The following is a 14,817-nucleotide window of genomic DNA, read 5'->3' as shown; positions in this document are numbered from 1 at the left end:
GCCAGGGAGCGGGACGCTATGGGGAATTCATTGCTCTGAGTGCTAGGAACATTAAGAGAGGGCAGAGCAGGGGGGTATGGCAGCGGCTCAGCTCAGCCTCTTCCCCGTCATGGGCAGCTTATCACTCCTGCTACAGGTTTTGACATCCCCGTAGGATCAGTCTCACAGGGCTGTCTTTAACCCTTAAGAGAATGGCATGTAGGAGCGAGGACAGTGCAGATCTGCTGAGACAAACTGCCCTCGTGCAGCTCCTGCCCATCCCTCTGCCGATGCTCAGCCCCGCCACCCCTCACATGTGCATCCTCCTCTTCCTCCCTAGGCAAGAAACTCCCTCTCCATCCCACCCCGATCCTTACACCCAGCTGTGACAATGCTCAGGCATCCAGCCCCTGAGCCAAACCATCTCCTTTACTGCTCCCAGAGTCCCTGCTGCTGCAGAGTCTCCTGGTACCCACCCCAAAGCCCCTCCTTCTCCTGCTTGAGGGGTCGGGAAAGAGTGTAAATCCCTGTGGGAAGTGCTGTCGGACTCGGTAGGAAACAGAAACTCATCTTGGTGAGGCCAGCACTGCCACAGGGATGCACGGGCTGGTCAGCACCATCTAAACCAGCCACGGCACGGGGGTAGCTGAAGAAATGATGGGTCTGAGCCCAAATTCAGCATCAAACCCCAAAAACTGGAGCAAAAGGCCAAGCGTAAGGTCCGTGTCCAGCCGTCAATTCCTCCGCCTGCAGCCGCGCAGCCGGGAGGTGTGCAGGGAAGGGAAGGGGACATCCCAGGGCAGCACCAGCCTCCTCGCTCCACGAGAACAGGCAGGAGACAGAGCAGGTTGGCAGCCTCACAGCAGCACTGCTCATGCCCGGGCAGACGGGGTCGGGGTACCTGGCTTTGCTAATTAACCCCCCAGGAAATCACCTGCCGACACAGCAGCATGCTCCTTTAAGCGAGCCGCCTCTGCCTCTCCCCGCAAGAGGCTGAGCCGTGCCTTGCCGTAGTGTCTTCGAAGGAGAAGGCTATCAGCTCAAAACAGCCGAGACCTTTAGCTCAAATCCATTAATCCTCTTTATTAAACCCGGGTCACCTCTGAGTCCTGGCAAATTAACCAGCATCTCCCCACTGCAAGTACATCAAGAGGAAACGCGCTGTACAGCGCCTGTAATTTTCATGGACCAGGGCTCCGGGGTCAGAGGGCTTCCCGGGCTCCATTCTCTGCCTTTGTCAATTTAAAAGGGAACATCGGCTTGCTCTTGTATAAATTATGAGAGAGGCAGAGCTGGGGCCCGGGGCGGCCGCAGGGTGCTCAGCTGGCTGCAGCCATGCCCATGGCTCCTCTCCCGCCCCAGGATGGGAGCAGGGGACAGCGGGTCCACAAACATCGAGTTCCTCCCAGGGAGGAGGGGTAAAAAAATGGGGTTGGGGACATCCTCCAAGCACACCCTCCAAACAGCTGGGCAGCCAGGGTACCGCGCTTGGCATCCTCCAAAGCTACCTTGGCCACGTGCCTTCTTGCTGCTTCCAATAAATGGCACATCCCCGGTGCCAGCCCAGCTGGGGGGCGAGAGAAAAAGAGACTAGAAGGGCTTTGCTCCAGCTCAGAAGTGGGTGGAAAATTGTTCCCTTGTTGCCTGAAATTTCACCATTTGAAACGTCTCCCCCTTTCTGCGCTATCCTGTTGGAACCACTCTACTCTGAATACCCACCAAGCCAGCACCAAAGCGAGAGCGGCTCTATTTCTGAAGAGCCAAGGACATTTAGCTGGGCTGGGGAAGACCTGGGGCCAAATCCCTTATAAACACTAATTATACACCCAGTCGAAGAGCTCCGAAAGAGAAAGGCAGCCCAGCCTGGCCTGGGGAAGACAGATCATGTGGGCCGAGGGATAAGGGCAGAGCAGGAGCTGGAGGTCACAGCACTCCCTTCCTGGGATGGGTCTCCTCCTTCTAGAAACAACATCCTCAAGACAAGAAAACTTTCCAGAGCCAAGCAGAGTGCTCATACATTCTGCGAGTGAAGAAACACATTTTTCAAGGGGGAGAAATAAAAAAAAAAAAAAAAAAGGCAGGGGGGAATTTCCAAGCTGCTCTGTAAGAGCTATAAGCATCACATCTATTCCCCTAAGACAACTCCACATCATGGCACTTCCCAGCACACTCTCTAGCCACAGCTCTACCACAGGGCTATAAATCCACTGGCTTTGGCTAAAGTTGCTCCAGTTTTACACCAGCTTAAGTCAGCAGAGACTGAGCTGGGGAATCGTGATCCAAAAGGCAGGATGCTCACCCTTAACTCTGTCCGACAGCACTGGGGGCTTTTCACCTGGGTTTGAGTTACAGGCAGGATTAACACACAGCATCTTAAATCTCCTAGCCATCAGCTTGTATTACAGCTTTAGTTTTGTATTAAAAACATCATTTCTTGCTGTATTTAATCACCACAAGGTCATTTCAGTGACAGTTGTCAGCATCCTAGCAAAGGAACCAGAGGAGCAGAGCCCTGTCTAGCTGACCAGATAAAAGGAGGAGATGCTGGGTTTCATTTCCTTGTTTTCAACTGAGAGGTGCCCACCTCGGTGTGCAGATTAAGGTGTGGGTGGGCCGATGTCAGCCCCCCGCGGGCTGAGATGGGAAGCTGCCGCTCACTCTGCTCATCAGGAGCCCCGAGGAGAGAAATTGCATAGTTCTCCCCATGGCCCTCTGCCCACCTCGAACCAATTTCTGCTCCTTTTAATTCAATTCAGCTCCTCCTGACCTTGGCTGGCTGGAGTTGCAGAGTTTCTCTCAACAGATAGCACCAATTACAGAGGTGTGAAAATGGAAGGCTTTCAATTCGGAGAGCAAACCCAAGAAACTGGGACTTTATTGAACTGAGAAACAGGGGGTGGGAAAGGGGGAGCAGATGGGGGCACGGGCTCAGAAATACTGCCTGTGCTTACTCTAGAAACCAAACACTTCGGCCGTTCCCTCCACAGGGGAAGGCAAAGGCTTCACCTGGGAAGTGGGGCTGCTCCAGGAGCTGGGATGGTGAAGGCGGTGAGAGGTGGAGGTTCAGGTGCACAGAGTCGATGGCACCTGGGGACCAGGGATGCAAAACTCATCCACTGCATCCCCGGCATCACGCCTGCTGCAAGCCAGCTCTTTCACACACATTCCCCAACAGGCTGATTTCAGACCCCCAAAAATCAGATCTGACACAAACTGAGATTGCTTCCCCGCAGCGGATCAGGGCTGGATGATTCTACAGCATCCGCAGCCCGATCTGTACTGTTAGGCACAGCGGCAGCTCCAGCCACACCACCTCCACAGAGTAACTCTGCTTTTTGTCCACCCACAAAGCTATTGCCAGCCAAGGACTGCTGGGCCAAGCCTCTGGAAACCTGCGCCCCGAGTGCCAGCGTGAGCCCGGTTAGATCTGGGTAGGAGGGCTCTGGCAGGATCACTTAGCTGAGTGCCTCGGCAGAGAGATCCAACGCACAGACTAGTCTTTATAAAAACTGCCTTCCTGCTGCACAGTACAACCTGTGATGATCAGAGAGTCCCCAGACAAAAGCAGGGGATGTTCAGTTCACGGAAAGGAGACAGAGACGAGCACCTCCCTGGGCTAAGCTCACTGAAGCTCTTTGCCCAACATGCCCTGACGCTAAAATGAAAATTAAAACTAAAGCAAGAAGTGCTAGATGCCTGGGATGGAAAATGGGGTCACTCTCACACAAAGCAGCACCACCGAGTATGGTCCCCCATCATTTCTGGACACTTCTAGGTATTTCACAGGCTGAAAGGACACAGAAAAGCCTCCCCCAGACCTGAAAACTCCCCTCTCCAGTCCTGTCTCCACCCAGATCATCTCCATCAGCACAACACCCATGTACCAACCAAGGTCAGGATCTCCCTTTGATCTGGACGTCACCCTTCCCTGATGAGGACAACCTCACACCGCAAAGCTCTGCCTTCCAGGCCAACACACAAAGAGCAAACAGGTCCTCCCTGCCTGAATTTTGGGCCACCATCCGCTGGCTGGCACATCAGAGCAGGTTCAGCATCCCCTTACGGAGGCATCCTCCCAAGCCTCGGAGCTGGGGGGCCACCAAAATGAAGTAGTGGCTTGTTCAGGCCTCTCTCTCAAGAGCTGCCACGGCTCAGCAGGACTCAATATCTCAGAGGCGTGTGGTTTTAGAGCCAGTGCACAGCACCGTATCTCCAGCCAAGCTGCGACCGCGTCTCTCCCCAACGCCTGCCCATAAATCCTCCAACCCGGTAAACAGTCGAATTACGGCTCCCCGCCATTGCTTAGCTGCCTTTGACACTAATTGCTCTGCGGAGTGTGTGCAACTGGCAACACCTTATTAAAAGTGAAATATATTATACTGTCCACTTATTGCTACTTTATAAAGATAAAGTATCCTGAGGATACGGAAAGGCTGGCAAAGGCATCGACTCTTGGCCTCGGAGCGGCCGGCGGATGCTGCAGCGCAAAAGGCAGAGACAGGGCAGGCATCGCCGGGACAAACGTGCGCTCTCTGTTAAACTGCAAAGAGCCTTTCCATTTGGAGCCCAAGGGTTGAGTGAAGAGCGTTCTTGAAAGAATTTCTTCTCTGTTCATCTCCTGGTTTCAATTCGAAAATCATCACTTTCATACCTTGGGAGAAGCCAGGACGAGACAAGATGCGAAAGGGCAGGGGGGGATCAAGCACACGCCGCCCTCCTGCCAACTTCGAGAGGAGCAGAGGGTGCCCCTGAACTCATAAGGTCAGAGTAAGACTCATTAATCATGAATTTGTGTTTGCCTACCTCCAGACATCGCTACCTGAAGTGTAGCACAGCCTCTCCTGCCTGTGACACTCACCAGGGCATCCGTTGCTCCAACGGTCACGGAAGCGCAAGCCCAAGAGCTCTGTGATGCTCCAGCTCCATGTCAGCCCACCACAGAGATTTTAGGACCCAATGTATTGATCTCACAGTCTCTCTCTTGTGTTTTTCAAAGGAGGAGGCTGAAACTCACTGTTTCACAAGGAAAAACATGCAGAAACCTCTACTTCAGATTTGGAGCTACAGCGAGGACACGTCTTCTAACACATGTCTCCGCACATGCCTCGGGCAAGTAATTTTCCCTCTTTATTCCTTGGCTTCCCTGTCTGCAAAAACAGGGACAACGAAATTTCTCTTCTCCGTGAAGTGTTTTAAGATCTACTGGAAACAACAACCACTACGCAAGAGACCCGATACCACCAAGTTTCAGTAATAAATGTTTTGATCCAGTCCCTCAGGCTTCGTCTCACCAGGTAATTTTGGAAGAATTTTTGGTTTTGTTTTGAATTGAGAGGCTATTTCTGGTTGGGAACATGACAGGAAGCAGACAACAGTAGGAAGGCGGACATGGGGGATGCCATCAAAGGCACTTCTGCAGCCTGCGGTGTGTGGGGAGGGCACAGAAAACCACCCACATGAGGGAAAAAAAATCAGATTCTGGGGACTCATTTTCAGTAAAATGGAGATATGCCTCATGTACATCACAAAAGTCATTACATCTACATCCCTCCTGCACTACAGATGCCATTATTTAAAACTTATTGGTCATTTCCCATGTGGCAGAGACAACAGACCCACCTCCCATCAGTTCCAAGGACCACGGGGCGCAGAAACACAGCCTGCATGGCTCTTTGATTCCTGAAGGAAATGGCATGTCCTAAGCAACAGATTTGAAATATCCAGACTCTTTGGTTCAACAAGTTCAAATCCAAGCAGGATCAATACCTTCTCACTCCTGAGGTATCAGCAGGTAATTGGGTATCATGCAGTGATGAGCAACCGAGTTTGCTCAGAAGCTGCAAACTTTAATCTTCATCCATTCCTGGTACACAGAATGGAGGGGGAGGAACAGATCAAAGGAGAACAGATCAAATTCAGCTGCATTTGGACCTAGATTGCAGAAAAAAGGACTCATTCTTAAGCAAAACGGCTCGGGCTTCTAAGGTTCAACATCTTGAGAGGATTCGAGTATGACACGACGCAGAGAAGTTGCCATCTCTCCAGTAGAGCCACCTGCAACCCTAGCGCTGCCTCCCTCAGGTTTCAGGATGCTCTGACAACCCAACTTTGCACCAGAGCCCTCCAATTTCACACTGCAGCATCCAACCACTTCAATCTCTGCAAGTGTCCGCGTCTTTTTTCAACTCATGGACCTGCTACCCTGGCCCCCTCCCTGTTGTCCCGTTTCCAACCCCGTGACACCCACAGCATTTCAGCAAAGGGGCTCACAAGTGCCCGTGCTGCTTTGTCCCAGGACACCATCCCTGCTGCCAGCTCTGGTGAGGGCGAGGAGATGCTGGTCCACCCTTCGCAAGCTGGAAGGTCCCGCCTGGCTATAGGAGGTTGCCACCCCAGCCATGGAAAGGAGAGGTGGCAACGTAGACGGATGGGCAGAGAAAGACAGAAAAGCACCACGGGCAGCAGAACAACGTATCTGACAGATTTCCCTGCCGATCAAAGCTAACTTTACTTAGAGGTTTAGACATCTGATTAATTATGTCGCGCTGGCTCGCCTCAAAAGGTTGAGTTTCCGGCAGCCCTCGCCTTTCATCCTCGTAGCGTTTGGCGGCCGAGCCCGCTCCCCTGGTGCCAGCAGAGGAGGGGACAGCGGGAGGGTGGCTTTGCCAAACGTCGTGGCCCATCCCTGGGAGGCAGGAGATAAGGAGGGCAAGGGATGGCTGGGGACAGAGCCCTTTTGTCTGTGGTGTCTTTTGTCGCGAGTAGATAGGAGACGGCTGCCTTGTGCTGACATTTCGGTGACCAAATTAAAATGCGCCGCCATGGAGACTAAATGTCATTAGCCTCATTAGAAGTGATCGCGTTAAAATAAACAAAAAAAAAAAAAAAAGTGGAAATTAGCCAACACCATTAAATAAAATAAATAAACGGGCAGATCTGGCAGGGACTGTGCAGCCAATGCCAACGGCGATTGTCTGGACCGCCGAGCCAGGAAGGGGCATGGTGGGAACAGCCAAGGTCTCCATGGGCACAGGGACATGCCAAGACAGGTCCATTCAAGATGTAGCCCCAAACTGTTTGGGATTAGTCTGTGAGGTCTTTCAGGCTTCATTTCCAGTTTTAGGATGCTCTGCACAGGCTGGCTTTAAGGACCTTAATGGCCATGACCCCTGGGGCTGGCTCTGTGGGCTCTGCCAGTCCCTCTGCCATGAAGGATGAGCCCCATGCACTGATCTAGCAGGGATGGGAGGTTTTTTTAGCAGCATCCAGGTTTCTCAGATGCTTCCCATTCGATTACTGGCCAACACCAACCGTATTTCTCTTATGCGCTGTGACAGGACTGCTGCACAAGGTGGAAGACTTGGTGAAAGAAGCACCGGTTTGTCCTTGTAAAGAGAAAAATTTTTCCTCTAACCCCTCTTGCTATGCAAACGCCATTTCCTTTGGGGCGGGAGAAGTCATCAGAAGGCCCTTGCAAGATCCTGCTTATGACAGAGCAGATTTGAAAGCCCAGAGATCTCCTTCCCCCTCCTTCCCTTCTGTCAAAAATTATAATCATCATTTTCCAGCTTGCTGAACAATCAAAGTGTGGCCTATATTCGCTGGAGCTCCTTCCACACGCCACATGCATAGCAACAAGTCTGGGAAACAAAAGCCAGAAGTAAACAGTTGGGCGAGCGGAGGCGATGGGCTGGCAGGTGGAGAGCACATCGTGGGGTGCAGACAGCCTGGCTCCCCCCCAGTCTCACCACTTCAGAGCTGCTCTGGGGGGGCCTGAAGCCCCGTGTGAAGACCTCTTCTCCCATGCTCTGCGAGGAGCACAGGAAGAAATGTGCCTGGGCAGTTTGGTTAGTGGGAATGGTAACGCTCCTGCTGTACCAGAAGGAAGCCCGAGCCCTCCTGCTGTGCGTTTGGCTGGTCCGCACGTGGCTGATTTACTCACCATGGGCTGAGCCACAAAGGTCAAAGCCACATCAAGCACAAGTAACCCCAGTTGCCCTCCCCTGGGGGGCTTGTATCCTCTGCATAAAACCCCACGGATGCACCAGCTCTGGTCAACACAACAGATGCTCCCTGTGATTCTGCTGTCCAGACAGTCTGAGCTGATGAGGTCCGGTCCCAGCATCCCACCCTGAAGCACGGAGCTCGCAGGGAGGTTTGCTGGGCTACCCATTCCCTGCAGTTTTCAGCCCGCTTCAGTCTCCAGAGCTGTCAATCCAGCACTTTTCACTAGCGCTGAATTCACAGAAAAGTAAATCTAAAAATAACTCTTCTTTTTCCCCCTTCCTCATCTCATCTCACACGTGTTTTGCGTGCACATGACTTTGCTGCACAGGCAACAGGTTCAACTTCCCCAAAACGGCTCCTCCCAAGGAGGCTGCTCTTGACACTGATGCTCTGATGGGTCTCTGCAGCTCGCTGAGCCTTGGTGTGCAAGGCTGCTGTGTCCGGCTGGGAAACTCAGCCCACAAAGACAGATCCAGGACGTGAGATCTGTGAGAAGCACCAGGACCCCTTTCCAGAAATCCCTTGAAACCACAGCTCCCACTTGCTGCAACCGTGCAACTGCTCCCTGCTTCAGATGATCTTGAAGAGACACCTCCTCTGCAAAACACTCTTCCCTAGCCCCGTCAGAAGCCCACCACCTCCACGCAACTCAAACCAACACCCCAAACCACTGCTCTCCACCACCCTACGCTCTCTGAGCCTAAGCCAGGACTAGAAGGAGAGCCCACCAGCTCCAAGGCCCCGCTCAGCCACATCCCACAATACCTGGGCTCACGCTACCATCAATTCACAAGGGCGATGCATCCCCTGCCATTCCCACCTCTCTAGAACTAGCAAGCTACCTCGCTTGGTCACCCTGAGAGAGAGATAATACAGTCCCAGAGCTTTTGAGAAACAGGCAGGAAAGTGTTTTTTTCCTCTAAGCATGAAACGAAGAGGAGTTCCCTGGAAAAACCCACCCACAGAGCAGCAAGTGTCAAAGCCACCTCTGTATGTGCTGTTGCCGTGTTGGTAATTATAAGTACCATGCCTTCATTAGGGAAAGGGAGAGATGACTGGGAGGCAAGGAGATTTGCAGCAGAGCTGCTGTTATTTTTAAGTTTAAACAAAAAGAAGTATGAGAGCTGAGGTTATTCCCCATCCTGCACACACCAGCAGCTGAGAGCATCTCAGGGGATGGTCAGGACAGAAGATAAGAAGAGACAGGGACCAGTGTCTGGCTTTGCCTAACTGGGGAGGGGAAAAGGATAGGGCTGCAAAGCTCAGGCTGACCACAGGGTCATGAAGGATTTACAGAAAAAAAAAACACACACAAGTTTTCCTCTATTCCCATCTGACAGCAGCAAAAGGATCCTCCTGGGTACCCTGCTGCCCTGCGAATGTGGCTCGTCGCAGCACTCCAGCAGCCTCCTTCCCCGCTCCTCACCCAGTGACTTTGGATTCCGACCGAGCAGAGCGCAAACTTCAAATTGCATATTCAAGTGTAAAATACAAACACGGCTGTTTATGCAGCTCAAAATTCGCCATAACCAAATATTCAAGCCTTTGGGGAAGATTTTCAAAGGCACCAGTTAAGGCACTCAGCTCCCATCGGTGCCTTTGAAACATTTCTCCTTTTTCAGGTTTTCACAGGGATTCGCACCAGCAAAGCTCCTCCACCCGGCCGCCTGCAACTACTGAACGCACAAAGGAGACACTGTCAAAGAGAAGCTGCTGGAAAACACAAAGCAAGGTTCGCCACTTTGGGGCATCCTGGAAGGCAGCTGCCAGAGCCACTGGTCCCAAAACCTGCAAACTGTTCTGAAATTGTACTGAAAACTTGTGCCGCGGGGATTTACACTGAGCAAAAGGTGCGTGTGCCTGTTCTCCCATCGCCCTCCCTCCCCACGTCACTTGGAAATGAGAGCAAGTGCTGCTCCACCCCAGCAGAAACAAAACATCCTCTAAATGGCCGACGCCGGCTTTCTCCCTGTCCCAAGAGCCACAGGATGGAGGAATCAACCTCTGACAGGGAAACTACAGCCCGAAGCTCAGGCAGAGGAAGACCAAGCCGTGGGTTTGGGCTGATGCCCACCAGTGCAGCTGATGCTCCTCGTCCTGCTGGGACAAGCATCTCTGACCGATGGAGGACTGATGGCTGTAATACCTTATCCACTACTATTCCCAGCCTTTAGGAGAGCACAGAAAATCCCTTTAAGTCCCTCTCACTCATATTGAAATGACACTAAAGCAGAACTAACATGCTCCAGGTATTTATTCTTGGGCTTAGTGGCAGGGATCATCAGCCCTCTGCCAGCCTGGATGGAGGGAGGTGATGGCCACGTCACAGGCCGTGGTGGCAGCGGGAAAAGCATCCTCCTGTGGCAGGGGCTGCATACTAGGAAGGGATAGAAAGGTGTTTTTAACTCCTTCAATGTCCATTTCTTAACTTTAGATTGGATTTACAACTACCACTAAAGCCATGTTGCCCCAACAAGGGTGAGGAAGGGGAAGGGAGGGAGTTGCACTGCTAAAATGTCCCAGGGCGGGATGCAGAACGCAGGTCCCAGGTGAAAGGGGTGATGGCAGAGCACTGGGGGACTCTCTAAGCTCTGCAATCTTTACTTTGGCCCCGATGCCCGGGAGCAGTCAAAAACTGGATTGTCCATCTCACCCAGCGCTGCCAGATTTCTGACCTCCGAAAGGAGCCGCTGCCATGACAAGTCATTTCGCTAAGCCAGCAAAGGCAGCAATATAAACGTCTGAAAAAGCTGATGTGCATTGATTTTTTGCCACCTGTAGAGCCATGATGTCACACCGTAACTGCGGATTAGCCGAATATACTCCCCCCTGCCCCAAATTCATTCTCCAAGGCATCACAGCCCACCCCAGTACATCTCAAAACAGCAGCACCCAAAATGCCCAGCAGCTCAGAGCATTTGCTGATAGCTTGACAATTAAATTACCCACTCCACCTCCCCATCCTGCGGCGTTGGGCTCATTAAAAAATCCTCAGCATCCTTCCCATCAGAAAGAGCCCACCTCAGAGCAACTGATGTCCAGGAACCCGCCTCCCCCACAGCACCAGATGACAACAGCATTAAGCCTTTGAAATTATTTTGGATGGAAACTTGTCTTACAGAGAAATAAAAAGCTGCAGAGTAAGACGCAATGTATGACCAGAGGGGTCAGGGTTTCATTATTGCATTAACCTTTCGTGTCTTTAGATTCCACAAGAGTAAATTGGTAAAGAGACGACATGAGCCCCGATGGGAAAAACGCATCTTTCCTAACAGAAGTAATAGGGGGGGAAGAACAGAGGTGGGAGCAAGAGAAAGAGGAAAAAACTGGCAAATAAGCTATTACAGCTAATAATAACTTTGCGATGCTATTTTCTGCAGGAGCCTTCAAGTTGTGATGTTTCCCTTCACTCTAATTACACCTTCTAAAAGCAGGTTCCCTTCTCACTTTAACCACCCCGTGTGAAACTCCCGCAGGATTTGGATAAAAACGGAGAGGGAAAGAGTTCACACTTCACAAACAGCCTCTGCATATCCCAGGGGAGCGTCACCTGCATAAAACACGTGGGATTACACTTGCAAATAATAAACAGCCCCTCCCAGAAAAAAAGAAAAAAAAAACAAAAAAAACCCACCCTGCTCCAAGGGCCAGCAGGGACCATTCGACTTCCCTCCGCACCGGCTGCCATCTGGGAAGACTTTGCCAACACCACTTGTGTTACAGCCCGCGGCAGCGAAACCACGACTGGTATCAGTGCTGCGGTCAGGTTGGGCAGGGAGGGAAAAAACCATCCAACCTCTGCAAGCCATGCAAAAATAAAAAGGAGAGGAGATGTTCAAATCCTGTGCTTTGAGACAGAAAGCGGTTGGTGTGGGGGCAGGAAGGCAAAGCACCAAGCAGCCGGCCCAGCGCACGGGAATATTTCCCTTCCTTAATGCAGGCAGCAGGTTTCAGTTGATGGATTAACGGCTGAGCCCAGCTGGGCAAAGTCCTGGGCTGGTTTGGCTCAGGGGATGGTCAAAGCCAAAGCAGATATTGCTGCTTAAGAGAAATAAGAAGGGAAAGCTACAACCGTGTAAGCGCGGATCAGGAAACCTCTCCCAAGTTACTGGGGGTTTAAACGCACGGGCCTTTTCCTTCCCTGGCACACACAGATGTCAGGGCTAGCCCAGCCCTTTGGCCAAAAAGCCACGTCCTGAGGAAACTGCAGGGCACCAGCAAACTGCCAATGCTCTGTGGCAGGTCTCTGCCAGCGCGAGGACACCTTGATGACGGCCCATCAAGTGTCACACATCTCCCAGTTGACCCGCACAGCTGCCTCGCATCCATTTCTCTGCAATTTCGACCCAGAGGAACCTCTTCTAGCAAGAGGGTGCAAGAGCTAACGCTCTACTCGGCACAGCGAGCTGCCCCCACTCCAGGCACACCCGCCTCACCTTGCTCAAGATAATATTTTCACTAAGACACCCCCCTCCCCTTGTATTCGGTGAAGTCAGGCAGCTCACGCAGCCGCGTCACCCTTGTCGCGGGCTAAACTACAGGTGCAGCATTTTGGTTTGAGGTGCTGCTGGCAGAGGCCCAGGGCTAACACATACCACACCCCGCCCCAGCCCCACGAAGCATCGGTGTCACCCAGCCCCATCCCAGGGCTCGGGCTGCAGCGTGGCACCGCTCTGCCACAGCACCCTGGGACGTGGATGATGTCCCACGCACGAGCCTCCGCAAGCAAGTTTGAGCCCGAGTCCCCTCATGTTCATCACAGCTGTGGGAAGAGCGGTTTTCCAGCTGTGACACAGCTAACCTCTCCCCTGCCAGCCTCAGCCTCTTCCCACACACGCCAGCCTTGCACAGCAAAGCGCTGTAACTAAACCACGGAAAGCTGCTGAAATAATAGCTGTGCCTCTTCCCTGCCCTCCCGAGTCCAATGTAATTCTCGCTGACAGTCATGAAAAACACATGTTGGGTTAAGAACGGATCTGAGCCTCGACACCCAGTCTCCATCTGCTCGCACAGGGACCGTAATTTTTTTCAGCTGCTATACAAGTGCACATCATCCTCAAAAAAAAAAAAAATAAAATAAAAAAATTATGCCGGCCACTTTTCCGCCCCCCTCCGCCTCCCTCGGCATGCAGCTCTGCCGTCCACCCCTATCGCTCCCCTCCCCGCAGATGCAGTGCAGGGCTGCGCTCGCTGCCCCGCCACGACCCGCTCGCCGAGCATCAGCGCTGGATCCAAAGCCACCATCTCCCCCCTGTCGCCCTCCCCCTGGCAAAGCCACGGGGAAGAAGCCAACCCACATTTTGGGAGCCGCCTGCTCGGCTCAGGGAGGTTGCGGCACCTTCGCCGCAGCCCGACGTGGTCCCCCCCTGGGGTGCCCGGATCGGGGGGGTTCGTTTTCACTTTGCAAAAAGGAGCGAGGGGCAGACACCCGAGTTTGCCTGTCAGGAAGCAGCGATGAGGGGGAACGCGGGGAATAGCGTGACAGCGCGGGAGGGCACAGCAGGTGCCCAACTTTGAAGGGGGGATAAAGCTCAGTGACCCCATCATTTACAGCCAGAGGTTGCCAGAGGGAACAGACTCTGCCCAGCCCGGGCAACCCCCACCGCAGGTGCCAGCATGGCTCAGGGACCACCCGGCACGGTGGCAGTGGTGGTGGGGGGGTGGCCAGCCCTGCTGTGGGGGTACAGGCACGGCTGTTTGAACCCCACTCGCTGGGAGCACTTGGCAATTCCCTGCTGCAGAGCAACTCGCTGCCTCTGTGTGTGCGTTCGTGCGCAATGTGCATGAAGTCCGGGTCCCCCACGCGCGCACAGCGCTCGGCTTTCTCACCCTGCCAGCCGATACCCTCCTATCCCCTGGAAAAAAAAAAAAAAAAAAAAAAGCTTTTTGCACTACCTGGGATGAAGAGCAGGGCAGTGGTGGCCGTGAAGACGATCCAGCAGGCAGGATGGTACATCTTGGAGCTGCGGTAGACTAGCGGCTGATTCGCTTGCTGCTTGCTGCCGCCGCCGCTGCCTTCGTCTGCGTTGAATTCTGAGCAGGTTTAAATCCAATGTTTGCAGAGGGAGGGAGACTGAGTTAGTGAGCTAGAGAGAGAGAGAGAGAGACGGGAGCAGGCAGTCAGTGTCTCTGATTTTTCCTTGCACACGCACGCACGCACACACGCACACAACTAGCAGAAGGAGCACCAGGCTCAGTGCGTGCACGGGGGAAAGCAGACCTCCTACCAGGCATCCATTGGTTCGAGATGCTGACTGACACACGCACACTTGCTCTTCTGCGGGTCTCACTCTGCAACCGGGGAGTTAAATGCGGGCATCGACCCCCTGAGCATCCCTCCCAGCGCCGGCCAGCATCGGTACCCGGGATGGAGGGGCAGGCACTGTCCCACCAACTCCTCCTGCACCAGCTGCCTGCAAAGGGGCTCGCAAATATTTTTTCCCCCCAGGTTGGAGCTGGCCAGTGGGGCAGCCCAGGGCTTCAGCCCCTTGGCTCGCCCCTGCCCCTCTGTGGGCTCTGCTCCCCTCCCCAGGAAGCCACTGGCAGCTCTGCCTACTGCCAAGAGAGGCAAACCGGCGAGCAATCCAAGCTTTTTAGCATGAGTGGGTGTTTTTCACACAAAAATCTCTGAAACCAAGAAGCAATCTTCTCTGTGCATCCCCACCAGAGCTGTATTTTTTCCCTTCAGCAGGCTCACAGAGCCCCAAAAGGACACTGAGCCCTGGACACCTGCCCCTGCAGACCCCCTACACAAAACCATCCCGTTCCCACCATGGCCAAGGAGTATTTCCTCCAGCTCTCTAATACATTCCTCTCCTTCTAGGCTGCCAC

The 14,817-nt window shown here is 53.2% G+C and overlaps 1 protein-coding gene across 1 annotated transcript in view; it reads right to left on the bottom strand.

The window, feature by feature from the left end:
- The window catches only part of OPCML (opioid binding protein/cell adhesion molecule like), a 301,102-nt gene extending 286,988 nt beyond the window's left edge, over positions 1–14,114 (bottom strand). The window contains exon 1 of the mRNA XM_074927439.1: positions 13,882–14,114. Coding sequence (XP_074783540.1) covers positions 13,882–13,942 — 61 coding nt within the window. The 5' untranslated portion in view covers positions 13,943–14,114. The remainder of the gene's footprint in view (positions 1–13,881) is intronic.
- Positions 14,115–14,817: the final 703 nt, after the last annotated feature.

Source organism: Athene noctua, chromosome 26 (assembly GCF_965140245.1).
Source record: "Athene noctua chromosome 26, bAthNoc1.hap1.1, whole genome shotgun sequence".
Taxonomy (NCBI): domain Eukaryota; kingdom Metazoa; phylum Chordata; class Aves; order Strigiformes; family Strigidae; genus Athene; species Athene noctua.
This window is presented reverse-complemented; position numbering and strand designations above follow the sequence as displayed.